A 26,458-nucleotide genomic window follows, 5' to 3' on the forward strand; every position below is an offset into this window, starting at 1 on the left:
CACGTGGAACTCCATGTGAATGTCCTCACAGTGCCACCCTGCGTCTGTGGCATGGTGCATGTCTGAAGCAGCTGTTTGCCTGGATGATGACATATCCAGACACTTGGCCTAGTATAACAAGAAACTTGAGTCATTTGACAAGGTGGCATGTTTCCATTGATCCATAATCCAATGTCAATGATCCCATACCCACTGCAATTGTAACTGACAATGTTGTTGGCCCAACATGGGAACCGACAGTGGTTGTCTGCAATGGAGTGTTGTGTTCAAGTATGTGGGCTGGCTGGTGTACCCTGAACCACACACAGTGGTTGTCTGCAGTGGAGCCTTGTGTTCAAGAATGTGGTCTGAATGGTGTACTCTGAGCCACTTGTGCCTGCACCAGCATTGCACTCCTGTCATCAGATCTGCCACAGATCACCACATATCCTGCGCCTCCAACCTCCATGTTCAGTGATGAAGTGTGGGCATCTGCAAACTCGTTGTCTACTTGTGGTTTTCCTTCAAAGCAGTCACCAGCAATGAGTGTAACACAACATCAAAGATGTGAAAGTTGTAGGATACCCTTAGCAGCACCAACTGTGTTGTGCCAAGGATGACCACAAGAACCAGCACAACTGCTCGGAAGTCAATATATCTGGAATACAGCACAATTTAAACTAAAGGTCAGTGACACAGTAAATATGACTTCGAGCCCCCTGAGTAAACCCCACTCAGACCTGAATATCTATTATCATAGTGTCCAATCCTTAAGCAACAAAACTGATGACTTAAGCATTTTGCTGACTAGTGAACTCAGTGATATCTCAGTAGAGTGCCTAGCAAAGCACTGGCTCTGCACTGATGTAGTTAAGTTAATCTCTCTACCAAATTTCAAATTGTGTGAACACTACTCCAGATCAAATGATGGACATGGTGGGGGTTGCCATCTTCATAAAACGACACACTGAATATAGCCCATTTCTTACCCTAAAGGAAATAGGAACAGACAAGATCTTTGAATGTGCAGCCATAATGCTTACACATCTAAATCGAATTGTAGCTACAATTCACCGTCCCACCTCCAGTAGTATTAATGATTTTCTGTTACAAATGGACTTGTTTCTATCCAAAAATAAGTCAGTCGAAACAGGGTGTAATTATTGTGGTCACTTTAATATAGACTTTCTCACCCACAACAGAAACAGGGAGACATTGATTAACATTGCAAAAACTTATAATCTGCATGGCCTTGTAAACGAGCCCACTAGAACAACACCCACATCCAAGACAGCTCTAGTTCAAATTTTTGCAAATAGGAATAAACTTAACCCAACACTAGAAGTATACAATTCAGGATTCAGCATCCACCAAGCTGTCATTCTAAAGGTCAATGTTAGCAAAGATACCTCAAACCCAGTCCCACCTAAAACTTTATGAAGGTTTTTCACTCAAGATAACTTGAACAAGCTAAATGCCCCCCCCCCCCCCCCTGTTGTAAAGAAAAGTGGACAGAGATGTATGCAGCCAATGACGTCAACATGAAATTCAACATATTTTTTGACACAATGCTCCACCACTTTGAAGAGGCTTTCCCACAAAAACCAGTAAGAATAAATAATAATAACAGAAACAAGTCTTGGATTACACCAGCTATAAAAATCTCTTGCAAACATAAAAGAATACTACACATGTTACGTAAACAAAGCAGTGAATCCCCCCGCTAACAGAATGCTATAAAAACTACACATGTATCTTAAGAAGAGTGATCAGACAGGCAAAAACGATGCAAAATGATGAGTACATTGACAAATCCAGCAAAAAAGTGAAAGCAATGTGGGATATTATAAAAAGGGAAAGAGGGGAAATCAAATCTACACACACAAACATAGAAATCAAACTCAACAATGAATCTATATCTAATCCTGAGTTGTGGTGAACTCTTTCAACAAATTCTTTACAAGCGTAGATCAAAAAATGTTCAAAAACAATCCTAACACAAACTACCAACTAGCAAATAAAAAATATCACTCACGTGTAGAGTCAATTTTCCATTACCAAAGTCACTGAAAATGATGTTGCAAAAGCCCGCAGAGAGTTAAAAAATTCATATTCAGCTGGAATTGATGGTATCCAAGCAGCTGTCATCAAAAATTGTGTACACACAATTGCTGAACCATTAACTCACCTCTGTGACTGTCTTTCCAGGCAGATACCTTCCCTGAAGGTCTGAAACTTTCTAAAGTAATTCCTGTCTTCAGAAAAGGTGATGATAAAGATATGAATAACTGCAGGCCTATCTCAATCGCATCCTGCTTTTCTAAAGTTTTTGAAAAAATAATGCACAAAAAACTGATGGACTTAATTGGGGGGGGGGGGGGGGGGGGGAAGATTTACTAAGTTTAGCTCAACAGAAGCAACAAATCTACTGAAACTGCAGTATATGATTGCATAAATATGCCATTAGATCTGTTAGATAAAAAACAACCCATTACAGACATATTTCTGGATCTGTCAAAGGTTTTTGACGCTGCTGACCACAAAATATTGCTGGAAAAAACAGAACACAATGGTATCAGAGGAATTGCAAATAATTGGATTGCTTAATTACTAACCAATCAGATGCAGTGTCAGCATGAAATACACTAATAGACAAACCAACTCAATAACTGAAATCCTATCGAGTAATAAAACTGTAAAGCAAGATGTACCACACGGCTCAGTATTGGGACCTCTACTTTTCCTCCTGTATATTAACAACTTGAGCCTGAATGTAGATGCACACAAAACAATAATATTTACTGATGACACAACTGTACTCCTCAAAGGGGAGAATACAGAGGCTGTGCAAAAAGCTGTGAACTTGGCCACCAAACAACTCGGCAACTGGGCTAAAATCAACAGATTAACACCAAAAAGACAGCTTCCGTGAACTTTCACACAACACAAAATGCAAATTCCTCTCAGCCACTTGTCACTGTAAATAACCAGCCAATAGATACTGACACTGCTTTCAAATTCCTGGGTCTGTGAGTTCAAGATAACCTGAAATGGAATACACTTACAGGAAAGGTAAATGCCAGAATTAGTACTAGCTGTTATGCATAGAGTGTACTGAAATCATGTGCTAGCCTGAAAACAGTAACCAGCGCGTACTACACTTACATACATGCCCACATAAAATATGGTGTGGTATTCTGGGGAAATTCTCCAACTGCCCTGAGCACATTCAAAAACCAGAAGAGAGCAATGAGGATTATCACTGGGAGCAAATACAGAGACTTGCAAACCCTTCTCGAGACTCTCAAATTCTTCAGAAACCACATAGTGCCAACTGACTCCAGAATTATAAAAAATAATGAAATACATAAACACAACACCAGGAAAAACTCAAATCTGCATGTTTTACATACAAACACTCAACTGTGTAAAAAGGGAGCTTTCCACATGGGCCTCCAACTGTTCATCAATCTTCCCACTAGTATTAAATCCATCAAAGACAACATAAAATTTAGCAAAGCCATGAAGTCATATTTGTTATGCCACTGTTTTTACTCTATAAATGAATACATAGAACAGTAATCTTGCTATTTATGTTAAATTGAAAACATTGAGCAATGGAGTGAAGTAAATTTAACCAATTTTTGCAATATAATACATTAGGATACTATATGTTAATATATGTTAACAATGTTAACTGATATTTTCCGACATCTGTAACACACTGTGTACTATCAGATCACATGGAATAAATAAATAAATAAATAGCAGGAGTGGAGAGGTCTATAGCCCAATGAATCCTTGTAACAGTTCTGAACAAATGCGACTACTGCTTCCTTCAATTTAAAAATGAAGTGTAAGTCACAACGGCTTAACTCCATGGAGTGTCATGGGTGGTACAGTATTTCCCAGCCCCATCAATCGAACGAATCAGTTGCAGCATGACGTATGCTCATGAGCATTGCCCTGCATAAAATGTCATCACTTCTTTCTCTAAGGTGGTCACAGGCTGTGTTCCAAAAATGAACAGCTTAAAGAAAGAAGCGGTGATACTTCAGGACCCACCTATGATTTTGCAGGACAATGCTCAGCGGCACTTATGGCACACGTTGTGACTGATCTGTTTGATTGCTGGGGCCCACCACACTACCCTGACTTAAGCCCCTGTGACTTCAACTGATTCCTAAATTGAAGGAAGCACTTCATAGCATTCGTTTCAGAAATGTTACAGAGATTCAACAGGTAATAAACTACGCCATTCAAACTATCAACACAACTGGTACTGACTTCCACATTGCTGGCAATATGTTATACACAATGCTGACGACTCCTTTGAAGGACAGTAAAACTGTGAGACATGTATCCAATTTGTATACATTGTAAATAAATTGTTGCCACTATTAAAGTTTCAAGCCTTTCAATATGATCAAACATACTTTTTGAGTGGCTCAACCAGGATGATGATCTACATCTACGTGATTACTCTGTTATTCACAATAAAGTGCCTGGCAGAGGGTTCAATACACCAGCTTCAAGCTGTCGAAGCAGAGAGGGTATAAAATGTAGATTGACTATGGGCGGGAAAGGGTTTCTGAAGAAGAGAAATTTGTTAACATCGAAGTGTCCAGGAAGTCGTTTCGGAAAGTATTTGTATAGAGTGTAGCCATGTATGGAAGTGAAACATGGACAATAAACAGTTTAGACAAGAAGAGAATAGAAGCTTTCGAAATGTGGTGCCACAGAAGAATGCTGAAGATTAGATGGGTAGACCACATACCTAATGAGGAGGTACTGAACAGATTTGGGGAGAAGAGAAATTTGTGGTACAACTTGACTAGACATGTTCTGAGGCATCAAGGGATCACCAATTTAGTATTGGAGGGCAGTGTGGAGGGTAAAAATTGTACGGGGAGACCAAGAGATGAATCCACTAAGCAGACTCAGAAGGATGTAGGTTGCAGGAGGTACTGGGAGATGATGAAGCTTGCACAGGATAAAGTAGCAAGGAGAGCTCAACTGCGCAGTCATCAGCACCCATACAAAGTCCCAATTTTTACATGGTCCAATCTAGCCACTGTCACGAATGATGATGACAAAATGATGGGGACAACACATACACCCAGTCCCCGGGCAGAGAAAGTCCCCAACCTGGGTGGGAACTGAACCCGCGACTCTGTGATCCAGAGGCAGCAACGCTAACCACTACATCACGAGCTGCAGACATGGCTCAACCAGTCTACCCAACAGCCTAGCATTCCCAACAGGGTGTGTCCCAATAAAATCCACCAAGTTGAATGATGTAAGAAAACTTTTTCCTTACATACCTGAAGAGAATAAACAATTTTATGATGAACTTTATGCGAGAGTGATGGACCAACGGATGAAAATGAAATTTACTATACTTTCGTTAAAATAACTTCGTGACTGATGCTTTAGTAAGTCAAGTGTTACAGGTTGCACATGCTTGACAAGCTGCATGTTCTGCAGGCACAAGCAACAGTGCCACACCAGGTGAAATAAGCTGCATGGGAAGGTGTGAGGGGGAGGGACAGATGGGGCTTGCTGCATGGGTTGGGAGAGGAGTGAAGGTGAAAGAGAACCAAATACACAGTGATTTTTGCATGATCTGTTGCACCACTATAAAAAATATTTGTAAGCAAACAAAGCAATGCTATTGCTGCTGCTGAAGTTAGTACCTTGGTAAATGTTTTTAGTTTCTGCACAAAAAATATTGGTAAGCATGATGGCTGATTCACACACTTTATAAAGCTATCAGATTAAAAACTTTGATTCTTTCACATCCTATAGTCTCTCATTGCAGCTTGATAATGAATTAGTTATTTTGTTTTTATTGGTCACAGTTGTTATGATGTTTTGAAATTCAGAAATCTACAGCATGTAATTTAGGGAGTTTGCAGTGAAAAATGTGATCATTTGATACTTTACATATGCTGCACTTTGGGGTATATGTTACTGTACACAAAATGTAGCCAACATACCAAAACTGTTTTTAAGGGTGTATGGAGAGACATACCTAACTTGTTGAGTGAATATAATTTATAGAGTCACGATATGCTGCGCTGTGCCACAGTCGAAGCTATTCCTGTGTTATATGCTGAATTTATTGTGTTCTTATGCAAATTATCTCAGCAGTCACAGCCACAATCTAAGTTTGCATTCTAGTGACAGTGACATTTACCAAGAGCAAATGAAACACTCCCATGTGTGATGCACTAATGTAAAGATAAACTACGAACTGGTAATTGAATGGCCCTGAGTTCAAATACAGAGCTAAGCTTGTTTTGTTATTTTTTAAGTTTATTTGTTGTTTCAGTATTAGCCTTTTTATCAATTTAACCATTACTTAAACTAAGTGTTTTGTTATTTTATTTCTTCTTGAATGCAGGTAAAAAAGTGAGAATTTACATAAAAATTTCAGAGTAACAACAACATAGAAGATTTGCCTATGTACAAAATAATCGAGAACCGGAAGAGTATTATCAACACGAATTTAACATGACATTTATTTGCTATACACTAGTTATGGGAAAGAAGACACAAAGTAGTATTTTGTTTCGATGTCAGTTAGGAACAGACTATCGCACATCCATTGACATGTTTGTTTACAGTGTGAGTAGCTGTAGTCATACTGCGCTTAATATTTTGTGACAGTTTTGAGCCATCAAAACGAGTTTTCGGGAACATGTGGTATTTTACTATTCAGTTAGCAACCCTAACTGGCCTGAAACTGTCCTGTGCCAATAGATCTCAGCCTCATATTTAGCACATTTACTACTTTTTTGTAAAATGTTTTACTTTAAACTGTGATAACGTTTCAAACATTAACTGCTTAAATGAATGTTCGTCCTCTTCACATACCAAAATGGTCAACAGCAATAAAGCTATTACTATATGAATGGTTTTTGCATCAAGAGCCTGCCACGTTGAGTGTATGTCCTAGCAGAGTGAGGCACCTGCCCGGGGAATAGGAAAATTCCAATTGGAAGGGAGGAAAGAGAGAGAAAGAGGTACAAGGATCCACGCTGTGAGAGACTAGTATGTACATGTGCAGGGCATTGCTCTGAAAAGGCAGGCTTGTCAATACTGCATTAATGTCAGGGAATACTTCAAACGAGAGAAAAACTATCACTAAAGTTGTTGTAACCGCGACCGCAACGGTCGCAGGGTGGCCAAGAAAGCGCAGTGGGACCAAACGGAGAGCGGCCCGCAAGCAAACAAACAAACAAATGGAAAGGACAGACATGAAACAACAACGGACGATTGAGAGAGACCTTACGACGACAGCACGCAAGAGACAATGGGGTGACAGAGACAACCAAATGAATCTAAGACATCCACTAGTAACGATGTCAAGAGACGCACACAAAGATTAGACTGACTGACTGACTGATCGAGAGGGGGGTGCTTAAATACATGATCGGGGCGCCGCTACTGGCCGCTGGGACCACGTGTTCCACTGTGGCACCCTCACATTAAACGTGGGCCAGGAGGCATGCGCAGCCATGGCTTATAGCACGATGGTGCACAGACCTCTAGGGGTCTTCAACGTCCATGCCACCTGGTGCGGACTGAAATTCCGCAATGTGTGGTACCAGAAAAGTGATAGACAAAATTGTGGAAAATTTAAAAATTCACAAAAACACTATTGTGAGAATAGGGTAGGAGAAGCACAAAGTAGAAGAAAGTGAAGATGGACCACCTCGTTTTAGCACTCCAGGAAAGAAGAGACAGATGGAGAAGCTTGTCATGAAGATCAATGATTTTCTGGGAGATGAAATTAGATGTCATAAAAAAAAATAAAAAAATAAAAAAAAAACTGGAAAAGAGTGACAATGGAGAGTGGTAATATTTTAGCATGGTGCCGTTGATCATTAAGGACAATATCAGTGATTCTTCTCCATGCAGGTACATTAGCAGTGAATAAAATTGTTGATTACCACAAAGAAATAGACACAAGAGACATTTCAGCAGTGGTTCCAGGACTCACTGTTGAAAAATTTATGCAAAACTTCAGTAACAGTTATGGGCAATGTCTCGTATCATTCAACTAACCTTGATACAGCACCTATTCTAGAAAACAAAACATTATCAACTGGCTACAAGGAAAAAACATTCCTGTACCAGATAACTGCATAAAGGGTGAATTACTGGATCTCATTGCCCATAATAAACCACCTTTGCCTCTATATGTTGTAGATGAACTGGCAAAAAAGATGGCCATAAGGTCATCAGACAGCTACCTTATTACTGACTTTTCAATCACATTGAACTCATCTTGGCTCAAGGGGGTTATGTGGCAAGAAACAATACAAAATGTACTCTGTCACAAGTGCAAAAATTGACAAGGGATACTAAAAACCAAACTTTGTCATCAGATTGCCATAACGGTGTAAGACACATGAAGGAAGTAATAATGAAAGCATGGAAGAATGAATGTGTAGTGGAAAATACCAATGGACAACTTATTATTTCATTAAATTCTGTCAGCAGTTCTAGCTCTGAAAAAAAAAATGCTCCTGGACAACTCCTTTCATCCTACAGAATGATTTCTATTTTTATTTTCAAAGAAAATTCCGCACTGGCTGTATGATGATTTTTCATTAAATCTGCAACCGGTTTTGCACCACTTATTGGTGCATCCTTAGGCAATATTTATAACATAGTAGCGTTGAAAATTGCCCTGTAGCCACTCCCCACCATTCACGTCCAATATACTGATGGTGAAAGCGGTAGTTAAAAATTAAAAATCTGTTTTAAAAAATTTTTAAATGATGGGAGCGACAATGACCGTGCAAGTTGAGAGGAGCCGCGTTGCAGTGGACACGGTCTGACCGACTGCCATAATGTGTAAAAGGTGGTGGGTAGGAATTACACACACACACACACACACACATACACACACACGCACACACACACACACACGTCCCTGTATATCCAAAAATTAAAAATTAAAAAAAAAAATTAAATCAAAAACTTATAAATGTTCAGCATGTAGTCATTTTTTACAAATTAATTTGTGATGAGAATGCCAACTGATTCATTCTACCTCATTACAATTTATCATGCAAAGTGAGACTTGGAACATGAAACTAGCACAGATCACAGTGAAAATGAATCATCCATAAGTGGCGTTCATCTGTTAGTGGTATAGTGTGTTACTGAAAGTTCATTGTGTTCACACCTTACAACTTTTTCTACTTATTTAGATAAACTGTTGCCTTGTGACATGTATGTGAGTGTATGCTCATCCTACTGCTGTTATTGGCCTTTAAATGTTTGATTACAGTACTGTATGCATCAGTGTCCCTATAGCTGCTGCGGTCACCACTCCTGCCAGTATGCTGACAAAGACAGCTGGTTAGTTTTTGTTTTCCATTTACTTTTTGTGCAACTAGCCATCACATGGGCACATTGCATGTTCTGTACAAGAAAGCAGCTTTGTTCTCCACCAGTGACATTTGCCAATCACAAAGTTATTTTAATCAAAATACAACATTTCGCCCCCACAAACTCAATATTATTACAGTTGTTAAGCTTGGCAACTGGGAACTTTAAAGACCATGTAAATGATGGGAAGTGTTACTGATGATGTTATATAATGAACTCTGTATTTAACCGTAACATTTGTAAATTCACAGTAGTGAAATTTATTTCAAACTGTTACTGTGTTTGCTCCACCATTTCTGGATCTCAGTCATTTTCTGTGTATTGGCACACATATGAAAAAAATCCATTGTCTTTATTTCATCATTCACACTAGACTAATGTTTGAATATCAGGTAGTGTTATAACATAATATTAAGCATACTGTTGGCTGCAATACTGGATAGTTATTTCAACTTTATGAATACTCTAAGATAATTAAACTTTTTCCCTATTTTACTTGAAATTACATAGTTGGACAGTAGATCCTTTCAGTATGAAACAATTCAATTAAAGTGGCACTTTCTACATTGAACAAGGAAAAAAAGATATATATGAATATTCATTTCAAAATTTCACTATTTTAACTATAATGTTCTGTTTAATACAAAAGGAACCACTTGCCAATGTCCATAGTGTAAATGTTTACTGCTTAACAAAATAAGTATAATAAAGATTAGGATTTAATGCTCCTCTGATGACAGGATCAGTAGAGTCTACAGAGAGTTCACACTCACATTGTACACAGAAAGGGAAGGGGGCTCAGCTAAGGCCTTTTCAAAAAAAGGAACCATCATGGCATTTGTCATAATCAGTTTTGAGAGACTACTTAAAACCTGAGTCTGAACAGCAGAAAAGTAGAATTGTTAGTTCACATTACATGTTTCCATGTATGAGTAATTTAAGCATTGTGCTATTTGCAATAGTGGAGCCTTTTCTTTGCATTCACCTGATTAGCTAGTAGCAGTTCTATAATGAATGTTTCTTTGTATAGCTTTAAAAGATGCTTTTAAGCTCAGCAACCACTTTTGTGACAATGGTCATCTTATTAGAGGCAAAAATATATCTGGAAAGTCCCATCTATATTGTTCAGCTCCTTTCAGACTATTTTGATTTTTGGACAAAAATTCCTCACAAGTTCTGTATGTGTTCATTGCACTACATTAAATTGTTGTTGACAGCCCCAAAAGATTTGCAACAATTGCCACACATGTGCTAATTAAGAAGACACCAACTAATTTCTGTAATATCCGACATAACATTAGACCAATACAACAACACAATATTCTGAAACACAGTGGTAGCTAATAACACTTCCAGAGATGTTACTATATAAGAGCAAAACAAAAGACAATATTAGTGCCCGACAGGAAAGGCAGAAAACAATCTTCATAAATAAGGGTTTTATGTCAAGACGTTAATTTTATTTCCTCCGGCCTTATGCTCTGTTCAACAACAGAGCATCAAAGTTCAAGTAGCAAGAGTTTAGAGGATACACATGTCCTTCCCACTTTAGAAATGGTATGTATTTTAAATAAGGTGATCATTTAGACATTGGGAGTACACATAGTTTAACCCTTAACTCATGAGGTGTTGTCTCTCAGACTGTGTAAAAAGTTTCTAATTCGCTTTTCAAGATCAGTTGTGGCAGAATGCTTCTACACTCCACCAACCCTCCTTACATTGCCAACCCTACAATGTTTTGTCGTCGGTTGTGTTATCGCCTTCTTTGTTTTGTTGACAAGTATTACTGATAGGTATTAGAGTCGCCTAGACCAAGCCTTGTGAACTACGTACCTTTTTTCTTCAGTATTGCAGAAAATGTGTTAGCAGGAATGTGTCAGTTTTAAATTTCCAGAGTCTGCTGAAATTGTTAGCCGGTATCAGTGCTATAGACCAAGAAATAGATGAAAAATATGACAGTTTTACAAATACCAATGAGCGCAGTTCTACTGGACAAGAGGATGGATCATTCTGAGGAAGAACTTCAGGACAATCATTATGGGAATAGGTCTGTTTCATGACAGCACTGAATGTCAATTTTACAGACTTTCTCTTTGCACTTTTTGAGTGGAATTTTTATTTGTAAGTTTAAACCCTGGAATTTAGTTTCAAGTGGAAATATACTTGCAACAGTGGTAATATAGTTTTTCAGAATGTAAAATTCAGTTATCTATCAGTCCATTTCTGTGTAATATTTAAAAAAATCACACAAAAGTATGTGAAATTGTGTGATAAAAAGTAAAATGCAGCAGGTTTCATTTAGGGCAATGAATACACATGGAGCATTTAGACAACACTTAAACAATTCTATAAATAAATATTATATAACATAAATTAAAAATTTCAAATGATTATGCCTTAAATCTTGGTTTAAACATAGGTGTCCCAGAGACAGCAACTCACAGTATATGTTACGGAAAAGTCCTCTCGTGATTTAAGGGTTAAATAGTGGCTAAGTGATAACGAAGACAAACAGTTTGAAAGACGAATGTTTCAGCATTGTGTTACAGTGTGGAGGGTGTGCCTACTGAATGCAGAACTAAGCATTACAAGGCCCAGTTTAACAACAGATACAGCTCAACTATAATTAACAAATACAGTAGGTCTACAACACTAAGTAATATAATTAACAGATGAGCATTTGATCATGTAATTTTAAGATTGATTTATGATGAATAAGTTTGTTATGAAGTTATAAAGTTGATTCCATATTGCAAACTGTATGTGAACCTGCATCCTTATCAAGATGAACCCAGACACAGGCAAACTGCCCCAGCCAAGGAGTGAGCTTATACATTTCAGTCACAGTAAATTTGATCTTCCAAAACTGAAAACATTCATGAGAAATACACTGAAATAGTGAGATACATACATTAAAACCCTGTATTATGAAACACGCTTTTAAGAAATCTGTATGTCAGTCCAGTGAAAATATCATAAGAACAAAGTTACAGACAGCTTATTTTAATAAACATACCTTTTTAGAACAGAATTCCTCTTAAGGGGTAAATAAGAAACTATTTGCGAATTATACATAATTTTTTATGAATTCCTAACGTCTGCGAGTTTGAAGCTGTTGCCGGACGGACTGGCTGAGCGGTTCTAGGTGCTACAGTCTGGAACCGCGTGACCGCTACAGTCACAGGTTCGAATCCTGCCTCGGGCATAGATGTGTGTGATATCCTTAGGTTAGTTAGGTTTAAGTAGTTCTAAGTTCTAGGGGACTGATGACCTCAGCAGTTAAGTCCCATAGTGCTCAGAGCCATTTGAACAATTTGAAGTTGTTTATTTCTTTCTTTCTTTTTCTTTGAACAAGTTTTGTTATGTAACTACTTTGATAAATTGCAGAAAACGCAAATGATTCTTTTGGTCAATACGTGGATATTAGTTTTTAAGGCAATAATTTATAGTTTCATTTTATGGAATTTATGATAAATCTATAGTCTCAAATTAAGCCCTATCACTGCAAGTGCCAACTGCAGAATCATACAACCTGTAGTCCCCAGACTTCAGGTCACAGATGCAGTTGATCTTGGACTTAAAAGACATGACTTTCTTAGTAGACAAATAGGATGTTGAGAAAAGGTGGTGGTGGTGGTGGTGGTGGTGGTGGTGGTTAGTGTTTAACATCCTGTCGACAACGAGGTCATTAGAGACGGAGCGCAAGCTCAGGTTAGGGAAGGATTGGGAAGGAAATCGGCCGTGCCCTTTCAAAGGAACCATCTCGGCATTCGCCTGAAACGATTTAGGGAAATCACGGAAAACCTAAATCAGGATGGCCGGAGACGGGATTGAACCGTCGTCCTCCCGAATGCGAGTCCAGTGTGCTAACCACTGCGCCACCTCGCTCGGTATGTTGAGAAAACATTCAAATATGGCAGCAGTTATTGTTCTGTGAAACATATGTAAATACAGGAAAATAGTCCTGAGCCAAGGCAGGAAACCAATCATAACATATTTAGAAGTGGCAATTTCTACCCAGATTTGTATTTCTACCAATCAACATGATCTGACATCACAGGCACTCAGTTACAATGACATCAAAGTAAGTAAATTCATAATATTATGTTGTTCATCAAAATGCTTAATCATATATTTCTGATTATACTGTACAAATACAATCAGGAAAACAAAGCAAAGAATATTTACTAATTACAGGGTACTGTAAGTTAACAATTATTCCCAGTGATGAAGACAATCTTAATGTTAAAATCTCAGTCATAGCAAAGAAATATTACAGAGGCCCATACTCTGTGTGGATTATTGAAAAATAATGTATTCCTAAATGATGAAAATAAAGGATTTTCTACATTGAAGAACCTTCAAGCAGCATAAACATTTAAAAACCATCCTCCTAAAATTGTTGAATACAATGAGAAAACATCCCCATAGGCAGGAATGTAGTATGGCAAAAAGCACAACATTTGCACTAAACATCAAGGCTGAATATTCAGGGTTTAAAATGGCTCACTGGAGTGATTAAAATAAATCAGAATCAAACACAGAACTTCATACAATTTAATGGAGGCAAAGAAAGAAGGACAACACTGTTTTCTTTTAATAATGAACCTTCCACCATTAATAACTGCAATGCTTAGAATTACCCAGTGTTTGAAGAACATAAATGCACTACTTTGCACTTATCTTGTTGGATGGCTGCAGTAACTTTTTCTGGAATTTCTTAGAAGATTGGCTGTCACAATGAGTGCAGAGGAAGAAAACTCATTCACATTATTGACACTAACCCTTCACATTTCCCAGGCATGTTAATGTTGATGACAGAAAGAGTAAAAGTAACAAGATGCCTCACAGTTCAGGCACTGAGTCATTGATGGGTGCCTAAACGAGACTTAGAACATTGCTAAGCTTTTGGGTTAGTTGTTCTTAAGAGCTAACATACATATACAAAGACATACAGCTGGATGGCTACATTGTCCTGGCCAACTAAGATGTGCCAGCACTGCAGCTTGATTATTTTTCCATGCTAATTGCCCATCATAGGCTGTTTGTGGACCTACTCTCTAACACCTAAACACAAAATAGCTGTTGAGTAGAGATTAATTTCAGTTCCTGGGAGAAATGAAGTAACGAAAATGAGTATTTTAAAGTCTATGTACATGCATGTTGTTCCATGGAATCCAGTTATGACAGAGACTGTGTCGAATAGTTTTGCAAATCCAGAATGAAATTTTCACTCTGCAGCAGCATGTACGCCGATATGAAACTACCTAGCAGATTAAAACTGTGTGCCTGACAGAGACTCAAACTCAGGACCTTTGCCCTTTGCGGGGAAGTGCTCTACTGACTGAGCTACTGGAGCATGACTCATGGCCCATCCTCATAGCTTTGCTAGCGGTGGTAAAGATTTGAGGATGGGTCGTGAATCGTGCTCAGGTAGCTCAGTCAGTAGAGCACTTACTCACAAAAGGTAAAGACCTCAATTTCGAGTCTCTGCCTGGGACATAGTTTTAATATTCCAGAAAGTTTCAGTTTTGCAAATGCTGGTTACGTTACAGCATTGGTAGCAGAAGACAACAGTGACAAGAATGGGATGCCACCACACATCCTTCATCAAGTGTGTCATTTCTTGTGTTGTGACACACTTCCACACCTAAGGTGGGTAGTCAGTGAGATGTGCCATGCTCCTGTGAAGTTCATGTCAGAGACAACACACTGCTGTCCAGGGAACAAGTATGCATTTGCAACCTCAGCTACAGAGGCAGGTTCCTTATGAAGGAACAAATTGAAATAGACAAAAGGTGCTGTTGCTCATGCAGAAGTGGATAAAATTTCAGCTGTGCAAAGACTTGAAACTATTGGGAGCAATTTTCCTCCTCCATTGGAGATGAGCGAGTTCTTGCCAGTATCGACCAGCTGGAGAAACACCATTATCAGACAGACAGACACACACACACACACACACACACACACACACACACACACATACACACACACACGTTTCCTTATTCTGCCAAACAACACATTATAAATACATTTCCTTGTTCCGCCAAACAGTTCAAAATGAGACTGTAGCTCGAAGTTATTTGTGTATAAGGGCAATAAAGAATTGTAGTGAACATGGTCCATTTGCCAAGCATTCCCTGCATGTATCTTTATACTATGAAGCAGTCCTGGTGTGTTCACAATCGTGAGTCAAAGGAAATTTAACATCTGAATTATTTTCTTCCACTGTAAATAATCAAATGTAAAGGGTCAACTGAAGACTTTTGCACTCAGCACTATGTGAACTCACTGATTCCATGTAAACATCAACTTACAGATAATAAACACTAGATTACATTGTAAGTTCTTTCCAAGATTGCAACTCTACACAATTCAGAAACTTTTCACATTTGGAAGATGATAATATCATTTTGATAACAGTACTTACTTAACAGCTATGGAATCTCCCATCTTCAAAAGACTCAGATATGATGATGAAAAATGGCGTGGACTTCTTGGTGCCAGTATATGCATAATAATTTTCCACCCATAGTTACTGTCAACAAACTCTCTCACATCTTTAAGAACATCTTTCACAAGTGTCTGTAAATACAAATAAAATAAGATTTTAATATAAATACCACAGTATCCCACAAGAACAACCATACATACATTTGTATATGCTGAGAAAAGAATCATGAAAGTAGGTTTTATAAACACAAGAGGCCTTGAAAAATCTGTGTGTTTCTCAGTGATAATATAATGACAAGACATGAGTGTTGAAAACCCAATTCTGACTTGCAACACTTTTCCAGTGACAGACGTGGACCTGTCCATAATTTTTGGGTAATTAAATGTAGATTAAAACTGCAGAAAAATTGCAAACAGGTAGGAAATAAATCGAGACAGAATGTAGATGAATTGAAACAATGAATGGTTCCTCAGAGATTAAAAGGATAAAATAGGTAACAAGTGACAAACAGGGAAAAGGAATACAAAAGAAGATGGATGGATAGCTTTGAGAGATGAAATAGTGAAAGAAACTGAAGATCAAAAGGAAGCTGAAGATCAAACAGACAAAAGTAGAAATCTCTGGATAACAAACCAGATATTGAATTAAGCTGATGAAAGGAGGAAATATACCATCACAGCAATTGAAGCAAAGAAAATGGAATATTGATGTCTAAAAAATGTGACTGACAGAAAGCACAAACCGGCTAAGCATGAATGGCTAGAAGATGAATGCAAGGCTATAGAAGGCATGAACGACTATGGGAAAAAATACATGCCACATACAGGAAAATGAGAGAAACCTTGGGAGAAAACAGAAGCAGCTGTATGAATATTAGGAGCTCGAATGAGAACTCAGTACTAAGCAAACAAAGATGATGTGACTTACCAAACGAAAGCGCTGGCAGATCGATAGACACACAAACAAACACACAAAATTTAAGCTTTCGCAACAAACTGTTGCCTCATCAGGAGAGAGGGAAGGAGAGGGGAAGACGAAAGGATGTGGGTTTTAAGGGAGAGGGTAACGAGTCATTCCAATCCCGGGAGCGGAAAGACTTACCTTAGGGGGAAGAAAAGGACGGGTATACACTCGCGCGCACACACACACATATCCATCCACACATATACAGACACAAGCAGACATATTTAAAGACAAAGAGTTTGGGCAGGGATGTCAGTCGAGGCGGAAGTGCAGAGGCAAAGATGTTGTTCAATGACAGGTGAGGTATGAGTGGCGGCAACTTGAAATTAGCAGAGATTGAGGCCTGGTGGGTAACGGGAAGAGAGGATATATTGAAGAGCAAGTTCCCATCTCCGGAGTTCGGATAGGTTGGTGTTGGTGGGAAGTATCCAGATAACCCGGACGGTGTAACACTGTGCCAAGATGTGCTGGCCGTGCACCAAGGCATGTTTAGCCACAGGGTGATCCTCATTACCAACAAACACTGTCTGCCTGTGTCCATTCATGCAAATGGACAGTTTGTTGCTGGTCATTCCCACATAGAATGCATCACAGTGTAGGCAGGTCAGTTGGTAAATCACGTGGGTGCTTTCACACGTGGCTCTGCCTTTGATCGTGTACACCTTCCGGGTTACAGGACTGGAGTAGGTGGTGGTGGGAGGGTGCATGGGACAGGTTTTACACCGGGGACGGTTACAAGGATAGGAGCCAGAGGGTAGGGAAGGTGGTTTGGGGATTTCATAGGGATGAACTAACAGGTTACGAAGGTTAGGTGGACGGCGGAAAGACACTCTTGGTGGAGTGGTGAGGATTTCATGAAGGATGGATCTCATTTCAGGGCAGGATTTGAGGAAGTCGTATCCCTGCTGGAGAGCCACATTCAGAGTCTGGTCCAGTCCCGGAAAGTACCCTGTCACAAGTGGAGCACTTTTGTGGTTCTTCTGTGGGAGGTTCTGGGTTTGAGGGGATGAGGAAGTGGCTCTGGTTATTCGCTTCCGTACCAGGTCGGGAGGGTAGTTACGGGATGCGAAAGCTGTTGTCAGGTTGTTGGTGTAATGGTTCAGGGATTCCGGACTGGAGCAGATTCGTTTGCCACGAAGACCTAGGCTGTAGGGAAGGGACCGTTTGATGTGGAATGGGTGGCAGCTGTCATAATGGAGGTACTGTTGCTTGTTGGTGGGTTTGATGTGGACGGACGTGTGAAGCTGGCCATTGGACAGATGGAGGTCAACGTCAAGGAAAGTGGCGTGGGATTTGGAGTAGGAGCAGGTGAATCTGATGGAACTAAAGGAGTTGAGGTTGGAGAGGAAATTCTGGAGTTGTTCTTCACTGTGAGTCCAGATCATGAAGATGTCGTCAATAAATCTATACCAAACTTTGGGTTGGCAGGCTTGGGTAACCAAGAAGGCATCCTCTAAGCGACCCATGAATAGCTTGGCATACGAGGGGGCCATCCTGGTACCCCTGGCTGTTCCCTTTAATTGCTGTTATGTCTGGCCTTCAAAAGTGAAGAAGTTGTGGGTCAGGATGAAGCTAGCTAAGGTAATAAGGAAGGAGGTTTTAGGTAGGGTGGCAGGTGATCGGCGTGAAAGGAAATGCTCCATCACAGCGAGGCCCTGGACGTGCGGAATATTTGTGTATAAGGAAGTGGCATCAATGGTTACAAGGATGGTTTCCGGGGGTAACAGATTGGCTGAGGATTCCAGGCGTTCGAGAAAGTGGTTAGTGTCTTTGATGAAGGATGGAAGACTGCATGTAATGGGTTGAAGGTGTTGATCTATGTAGGCAGAGATACGTTCTGTGGGAGCTTGGTAACCAGCTACAATGGGGCGGCCGGGATGACTGGGTTTGTGAATTTTAGGAAGAAGGTAGAAGGTAGGGGTGCGGGGTGTCGGTGGGGTCAGGAGGTTGATGGAGTCAGGTGAAAGGTTTTGCAGGGGGCCTAAGGTTCTGAGGATTCCTTGGAGCTCTGCCTGGCCATCGGGAATGGGATTACCTTGGCAAACTTTGTATGTGGTGTTGTCTGAAAGCTGACGCAGACCCTCAGCCACATACTCCCGACGATCAAGTACCACGGTCGTGGAACCCTTGTCCGCCGAAAGAATAACGATGGATTGGTCAGCCTTCAGATCACGGATAGCCTGGGCTTCAGCAGTGGTGATGTTGGGAGTAGGATTAAGGTTTTTTAAGAAGGATTGAGATGCAAGGCTGGAAGTCAGAAATTCCTGGAAGGTTTGGAGAGGGTGATTTTGAGGAAGAGGAGGTGGGTCCCGCTGCGATGGAGGACGGAACTGTTCCAGGCAGGGTTCAATTTGGATAGTGTCCTGGGGAGTTGGATCATTAGGAGTAGGATTAGGTTCAATTTTCTTCGTGGCAAACCTCTCTCCCAATCCAAAACCTGTGTTCTATCCAAAGGCCTCACCTTCAGCCCCACTCCCATATTCAACCAAACAGCCCTTGTCAAAGATTTACTGTCCTACTCTCGTACTCTCTGCTGGAAATATCACTTTGCCATGAAGAAAAATGAACCCAATCCTACTCCTAATGATCCAACTCCCCAGGACACTATCCAAATTGAACCCTGCCTGGAACAGTTCCGTCCTCCATCGCAGCGGGACCCACCTACTCTTCCTCAAAATCACCCTCTCCAAACCTTCCAGGAATTTCTGACTTCCAGCCTTGCATCTCAATCCTTCTTAAAAAACCTTAATCCTACTCCCAACATCACCACTGCTGAAGCCCAGGCTATCCGTGATCTGAAGGCTGACCGATCCATCGTCATTCTTCCGGCGCACAAGGGTTCCACGACCGTGGTACTTGATCGTCAGGAGTATGTGGCTGAGGGTCTGCGTCAGCTTTCAGACAACACCACATACAAAGTTTGCCAAGGTAATCCCATTCCCGATGGCCAGGCAGAGCTTCAAGGAATCCTCAGAACCTTAGGCCCCCTGCAAAACCTTTCACCTGACTCCATCAACCTCCTGACCCCACCAACACCCCGCACCCCTACCTTCTTCCTAAAATTCACAAACCCAATCATCCCGGCCGCCCCATTGTAGCTGGTTACCAAGCTCCCACAGAACGTATCTCTGCCTACGTAGATCAACACCTTCAACCCATTACATGCAGTCTTCCATCCTTCATCAAAGACACTAACCACTTTCTCGAACGCCTGGAATCCTCAGCCAATCTGTTACCCCCGGAAACCATCCTTGTAACCATTGATGCCACTTCCTTATACACAAATATTCCGCACGTCCAGGGCCTCGCTGCGATGGAGCATTTCCTTTCACGCCGATCACCTGCCACCCTACCTAAAACCTCTTTCCTCATTACCTGACCCACAACTTCTTCACTTTTGAAGGCCAGACATACCAACAATTAAAGGGAACAGCCATGGGTACCAGGATGGCCCCCTCGTACAACAACCTATTCATGGGTCGCCTAGAGGAAGCCTTCTTGGTTACCCAGGCCTGCCAACCCAAAGTTTGGTACAGATTTATTGATGACATCTTCATGATCTGGACTCACAGTGAAGAACAACTCCAGAATTTCCTCTCCAACCTCAACTCCTTTGGTTCCATCAGATTCACCTGCTCCTACTCCAAATCCCACGCCACTTTCCTTGACGTTGACCTCCATCTGTCCAATGGCCAGCTTCACACGTCCGTCCACATCAAACCCACCAACAAGCAACAGTACCTCCATTATGACAGCTGCCACCCATTCCACATCAAACGGTCCCTTCCCTACAGCCTAGGTCTTCGTGGCAAACGAATCTGCTCCAGTCCGGAATCCCTGAACCATTACACCAACAACCTGACAACAGCTTTCGCATCCTGTAACTACCCTCCCGACCTGGTACGGAAGCGAATAACCAGAGCCACTTCCTCATCCCCTCAAACCCAGAACCTCCCACAGAAGAACCACAAAAGTGCTCCACTTGTGACAGGATACTTTCCGGGACTGGACCAGACTCTGAATGTGGCTCTCCAGCAGGGATACGACTTCCTCAAATCCTGCCCTGAAATGAGATCCATCCTTCATGAAATCCTCACCACTCCACCAAGAGTGTCTTTCCGCCGTCCACCTAACCTTCGTAACCTGTTAGTTCATCCCTATGAAATCCCCAAACCACCTTCCCTACCCTCTGGCTCCTATCCTTGTAACCGCCCCCGGTGTAAAACCTGTCCCATGCACCCTCCCACCACCACCACCTACTCCAGTCCTGTAACCCGGAAGGTGTACACGATCAAAGGCAGAGCCACGTGTGAAAGCACCCATGTGATTTACCAACTGACCTGCCTACACTGTGATGCATTCTATGTGGGAATGACCAGCAACAAACTATTCATTCGCATGAATGGACACAGGCAGACAGTGTTTGTTGGTAATGAGGATCACCCTGTGGCTAAACATGCCTTGGTGCACGGCCAGCACATCTTGGCACAGTGTTACACCGTCCGGGTTATCTGGATACTTCCCACCAACACCAACCTATCCGAACTCCAGAGATGGGAACTTGCTCTTCAATATATCCTCTCTTCCCGTTACCCACCAGGCCTCAATCTCCGCTAATTTCAAGTTGCCGTCACTCATACCTCACCTGTCATTGAACAACATCTTTGCCTCTGCACTTCCGCCTCGACTGACATCTCTGCCCAAACTCTTTGTCTTTAAATATGTCTGCTTGTGTCTGTATATGTGTGGATGGATATGTGTGTGTGTGCGCACGAGAGTATACCCGTCCTTTTTCCCCCCTAAGGTAAGTCTTTCCGCTCCCGGGATTGGAATGACTCGTTACCCTCTCCCTTAAAACCCACATCCTTTCGTCTTCCCCTCTCCTTCCCTCTTTCCTGATGAGGCAACAGTTTGTTGCGAAAGCTTGAATTTTGTGCGTATGTTTGTGTGTCTATTGACCTGCCAGTGCTTTCGTTTGGTAAGTCACATCGTTTTTGTTTTTAGACATATTTTTCCCACGTGGAATGTTTCCCTCTATTTTTATATATATATTTTTATAGTTATGGTACATGAAGGTCAGACCTAGAATATCAATCCACCAAAAAAAAAAAAAAAAAAAAAAAAAAATTGACCATACATTAGATTATTAAAGACCATCGGGTAACTTCAAAATTGATTTTCTTGAGAATATTTTAGAGTTGCATCAAACTGCTCTGGCCAGTTCATACAGGTACATGGTCTATGAACATTTTCATGAAGTGTATAATACCCAAGAAGAAAAAATTAATCTGTAAAGCTTCTTTTTTAAAAAATTTAAACCATCTTTATTAACTACCATTTATAAGCAAAGGTTTGGTAATTAAAAATTTCTATTTGCCATGAAAATTGGATTTTCATGTGCGGCACATAATTAGACAACCAAATATTGTGTTTTGATCAATTTTCTGTTTCGATGATGTAGATATTCAAACTTAACAGAGAAAAGGAAAACATTATGACCAAAATAAGGCTAACCAGTGATCCAGTGATTACCAGACTCAAGGGTTACCAGTCTGTTTCCATCTTTATGTATTTTATGCTTAGGGGAAACTCTCATCAAACTTACACCTTTGTTTAAAAATTTTCTGAGAATCAAACACGGGCCCAGCAGCCACACATTCTACCATAGAATCTTGCTAAGTGTTGAACCATGTGCCTTAAATTAGGATGTTAAAGACACTCAGAAAACTTTAAAAGTCTATTTTTCCAGAATTTATGGGAGTTGCATTGAACTGCTTTGGTGGATTGATATTCGAGGTCTGACCCCTTCATGTACCATAACTATATATATATATATATATATATATATATATATATATATATATATACACACACACACACACACACACACAGAGACAGATCGCCACACCATTTCCTTGTAAGTTAAAACACTGCATCTGGAGTTTTGTATCTGCAGAGCTGTGACAATGCTGCAAAACTGTCCTCTCAGCACAAAGGTCATTACTCCACTTGACGGTGGGTGATCTAATGGGAATTCAGGAAGCTGGACCCTGGAAGAGGAAAAACTCGATGTGGGTGTCAATCTGCAAGGGAGCACAGAATCCATTCATCACATGGAGAATGGCACACAGAAAAGTACAAAACACGACTAGTGCAAGTGACCAAAACAACTAACACATGGAACCAAGAGGTCAGCACGCTGCGAAATCCAGGTCCATCTCAGTCAATCTCAGCATAAGAAGTGACTGGCCTGGCATACCACCGCTGACAAGTAAACACCTGGATCAGCAGTTCTGCATGTACAACACTCCATACTCGCCATTTGTGACAGCTTTCTGCAATAATCTGCCACGAGATCCATGTGAATTCATCTGCGCCCATATATAAGTCCACTGGTGGGGATATCAAATGAAGTTGAAGACACTTTCCCCCTTAGCAATTTTGCAAGGAGAATAACATTATACAAATCACTAAGGGTCCCACAAAGAAATTTAATTGTGCCCTCAGAAGTAAAACTGATAACTGTAGTTACATTTTAACTGGAAAAAAAAAAGAACATTATGTCAAGATGATGAATACTCGAAAATAGATTATCACTAAATTACAAACTAAGTAAGTTGTTAAATAAGACATTGAAAGAGGTGTTGGTTTATGAGAGCCCCAATGAATATAAAAAATAGTTAAGAACTTTCACATTTTCTGAAGGAGATCCAGACACCCAATGAACTGGTGTTAGCATTCTTTGATATATCGAACCTCTATATGAACATACCAATTGGGGAGTGTCTTAAAATAATAAAGAATAATTTGTTAATTCATTGTAAGTTAAGTCATGGAGAAATTGTTGAGCTGATTGAGCTGCTTGAATTACCACTGTCTTATAATTGTTTCTAATTTAATAATAAATTTTACCACCAAAATGAGGGATTAGCCATGGTAAAAAAAAAAAAGAAAGACAGAAAGAAAGAAGAAAAACCTGAAACATATGCTTTAAATGTTACATAGATGACATCATCATCCTGATACAGGGTAGTGAAGTAGATGTTCAGAATTATAAACAACTTAGAGCTGAATGCATAGGAAAATACTGTTTACATTAGAAATGGCAAAAAGATAATGCCATAAATTATTTGGATATCACCATTAAGAAACAGAATGGTAAGCACGCCTTCAGCACATTATGGAAACCGACGAATACTGATATGATTATTAACGCTTCTTCATGTCATCCATTGCATTATAAAATGGCTTATTTTAATACAATTTTTTACAGAATGTTAAGGTTACCACTAAATGCCAAAGCGTAGAACATGCATTGGAAACATTAAAACATATCACTGTAGCTACTGGCTATTCTCAGGGCTTAGTTGAAGTTCTTTATGGAAAACTAAAAAAGGAAGTTAAGTTAAGACGAAAGGATACACTTACTTCATGTCAACGCAAAAAGCTAAAGCCTAAATTAAAATACATTCCCATGTCACACAGAGGGAAGTTAACGGGACAAAACTGAATGGCGCTTCTGGAAGTCAAATGTAATTCCTGCATTTAAAACTTCCCATTCGTTAAAGTCTAAATTAAGACACAAAATCAAGATGCGTGATGACAGATATAATAGAACAGATGTTTACAGATTAAACTGTGGCAAGTGCAGTGGTTTCTATATGGGACAGACGCATAGGTCATTTTTTATGAAATTTAAGGAACACATTTGTCCTCATAATAAAACCACTTTCAGAGATCATTTCAGAGATAGGAAGCACAGCATTACAGATATGTGACGCGATTGACCCATTCCCATTAATCTGCTGAGAGTATATGGGATACTCACAGATGAAGCAAAGCTAATTTGCTACCGCCACACTTTTAGTGTATCCTTTTCACAATATTAAGGTCTTATTTCTGGCAAGAAGGCAAAGTTCTTCCAAAAAGAGAGAATTTGTTATTTTATTTATGTCATAACAGCACACTATAACCATATTTCCTTCCCCTCTCATGTCAACAGGCTATATTCAACTCATCTGGTTATCTGTCTGAAGAGTAATATAATCTCTGAAAGTACACAGACAGCTGAGAGATACAGCAGTGCCTACTCACCTAGCTTCCTTCTGTCGATGAAGTCAGAGTATGTTCACAGCAGGTAACAGAAGATATGAAGGTTATTCGGAAAGTACAGTCCAAATCGCCATAGCTAACTGAACGACACACAAACATTAAAATGCGCATGTGCATTGACTCCCAGCCTGCCTTGCTGATTGAATGACACCATTTGCATTGGTATAGTCACATTGTGCTGTTTACAGTGTCAGTTCAAAACGTTTAAAACAAGTGATCAGTCTGCTGACTGTGAAATACAGTCAGGAAATCAGTTTTTCACAGCAAGGAAAGTTGCAGCAGAAATTCATCAACAGATAAGAGAGGTGTATGGCCCCAGTGTGATGAGTGGCAGCAAAGTGCTCAAATAGGTGAAAGTATTCAAGGATGGACAGGAGAATCTCCATGATGAACAGTGATCAGGCTGACCGTCAGGGATCTCAGACAATTGGTCAAAGCCATGGATAAGAAGATACATTAAGAACGGTGATACACAATTACGACTTTAGCATTGGAATTTCCGAATGTGGGTGGAACAGCTTTGCAAAAAATTGTCTTTGAGAAGTTTCAGTTTTGCAAATTAAGTGCACATTGGGTTTCCACACTGCTTACTGAGAAACACAAAATGAAAAGAATGGCTTGTGCTCTTGATATTTTGGACCAATAATATAAGGACGATGATCAATTTTTAGAGGATATTGTAATAGGGGACGAGACATGGGTTTCTCACATGACCCCAGAGTCTAAACATCAGTCAATGGAATGGCATTACATGATACCACCAGTCAAAGTCAAGGCCAAGCACACAGTTTCAACACACAAGGTTACGGGAACCCTGTTTTAGGATAGCCATGGAGTCTTGTTAGTAAAGTTTATGTGCAGAGGACAACAATAAACACTGCTGCTTGCAGTGCTACCCTGCCTAAACTTTGAAGTGCAGTACAGAATAAGTTATGTGGTCTTCCGATGTCTGGAGTTTTGCTACTGCATGACAATGCCACACCCCATTCTGCCATTTAAATCCAAATTCTGATCAAATCTTTTGAATGGGAACAGACTGGTACCCACTGTACACTCCAGGCCTGGCTTGAAACAATTTTCACTTGTTCTGCTACCTACAGGAGTTTCTCGGTGGCATGTACTTCACAACAGATGAGGAGGTGAAAGAATCAGCTAAGACTGGTTATCCTCAGATGCAGCAGATACCCATGACTTAGGGATACAGAAACTTGACAAAGTTATAACAAATGTTTAAACAAATATGAAAACTATGTAGAAAAACAGAAAAACATTTAAGGGATTAAATAAAAACAATTTTTGAAAAAAAAATTGTGATGATTTATGTTTTATAAGAAACTGGACTTTGCTTTCAGAATAATCCTCATAATAGTACCTAATAACCCTCATAACAGTACATTTACATCAGGGAGCTACCTGTGTATGTTAAACAACTAAGTTTAAATATCTAAAGTGTTGCACATATATACAATGACACAGCACAAATTAAATAAAAATTTAACCAAATAGCAGCACCCACTATCAACAACATTTTAAAAACTATCC

At 40.1% G+C, this 26,458-nt stretch overlaps 1 protein-coding gene across 6 annotated transcripts in view; it reads right to left on the minus strand.

Moving 5' to 3' along the window:
* LOC126470170 (pumilio homolog 3-like) overlaps positions 1–26,458 on the minus strand; it is a 195,593-nt gene that overhangs the window by 60,720 nt on the left and 108,415 nt on the right. For all 6 annotated transcript variants that reach the window (XM_050097812.1, XM_050097815.1, XM_050097813.1 and 3 more), the window contains one exon: positions 15,818–15,972. In XM_050097812.1, the coding sequence (XP_049953769.1) occupies positions 15,818–15,972 (155 nt within the window). The remainder of the gene's footprint in view (positions 1–15,817; positions 15,973–26,458) is intronic.

The sequence above is a fragment of the Schistocerca serialis genome, chromosome 3, assembly GCF_023864345.2.
Source record: "Schistocerca serialis cubense isolate TAMUIC-IGC-003099 chromosome 3, iqSchSeri2.2, whole genome shotgun sequence".
Taxonomy (NCBI): Eukaryota; Metazoa; Arthropoda; class Insecta; order Orthoptera; family Acrididae; genus Schistocerca; species Schistocerca serialis.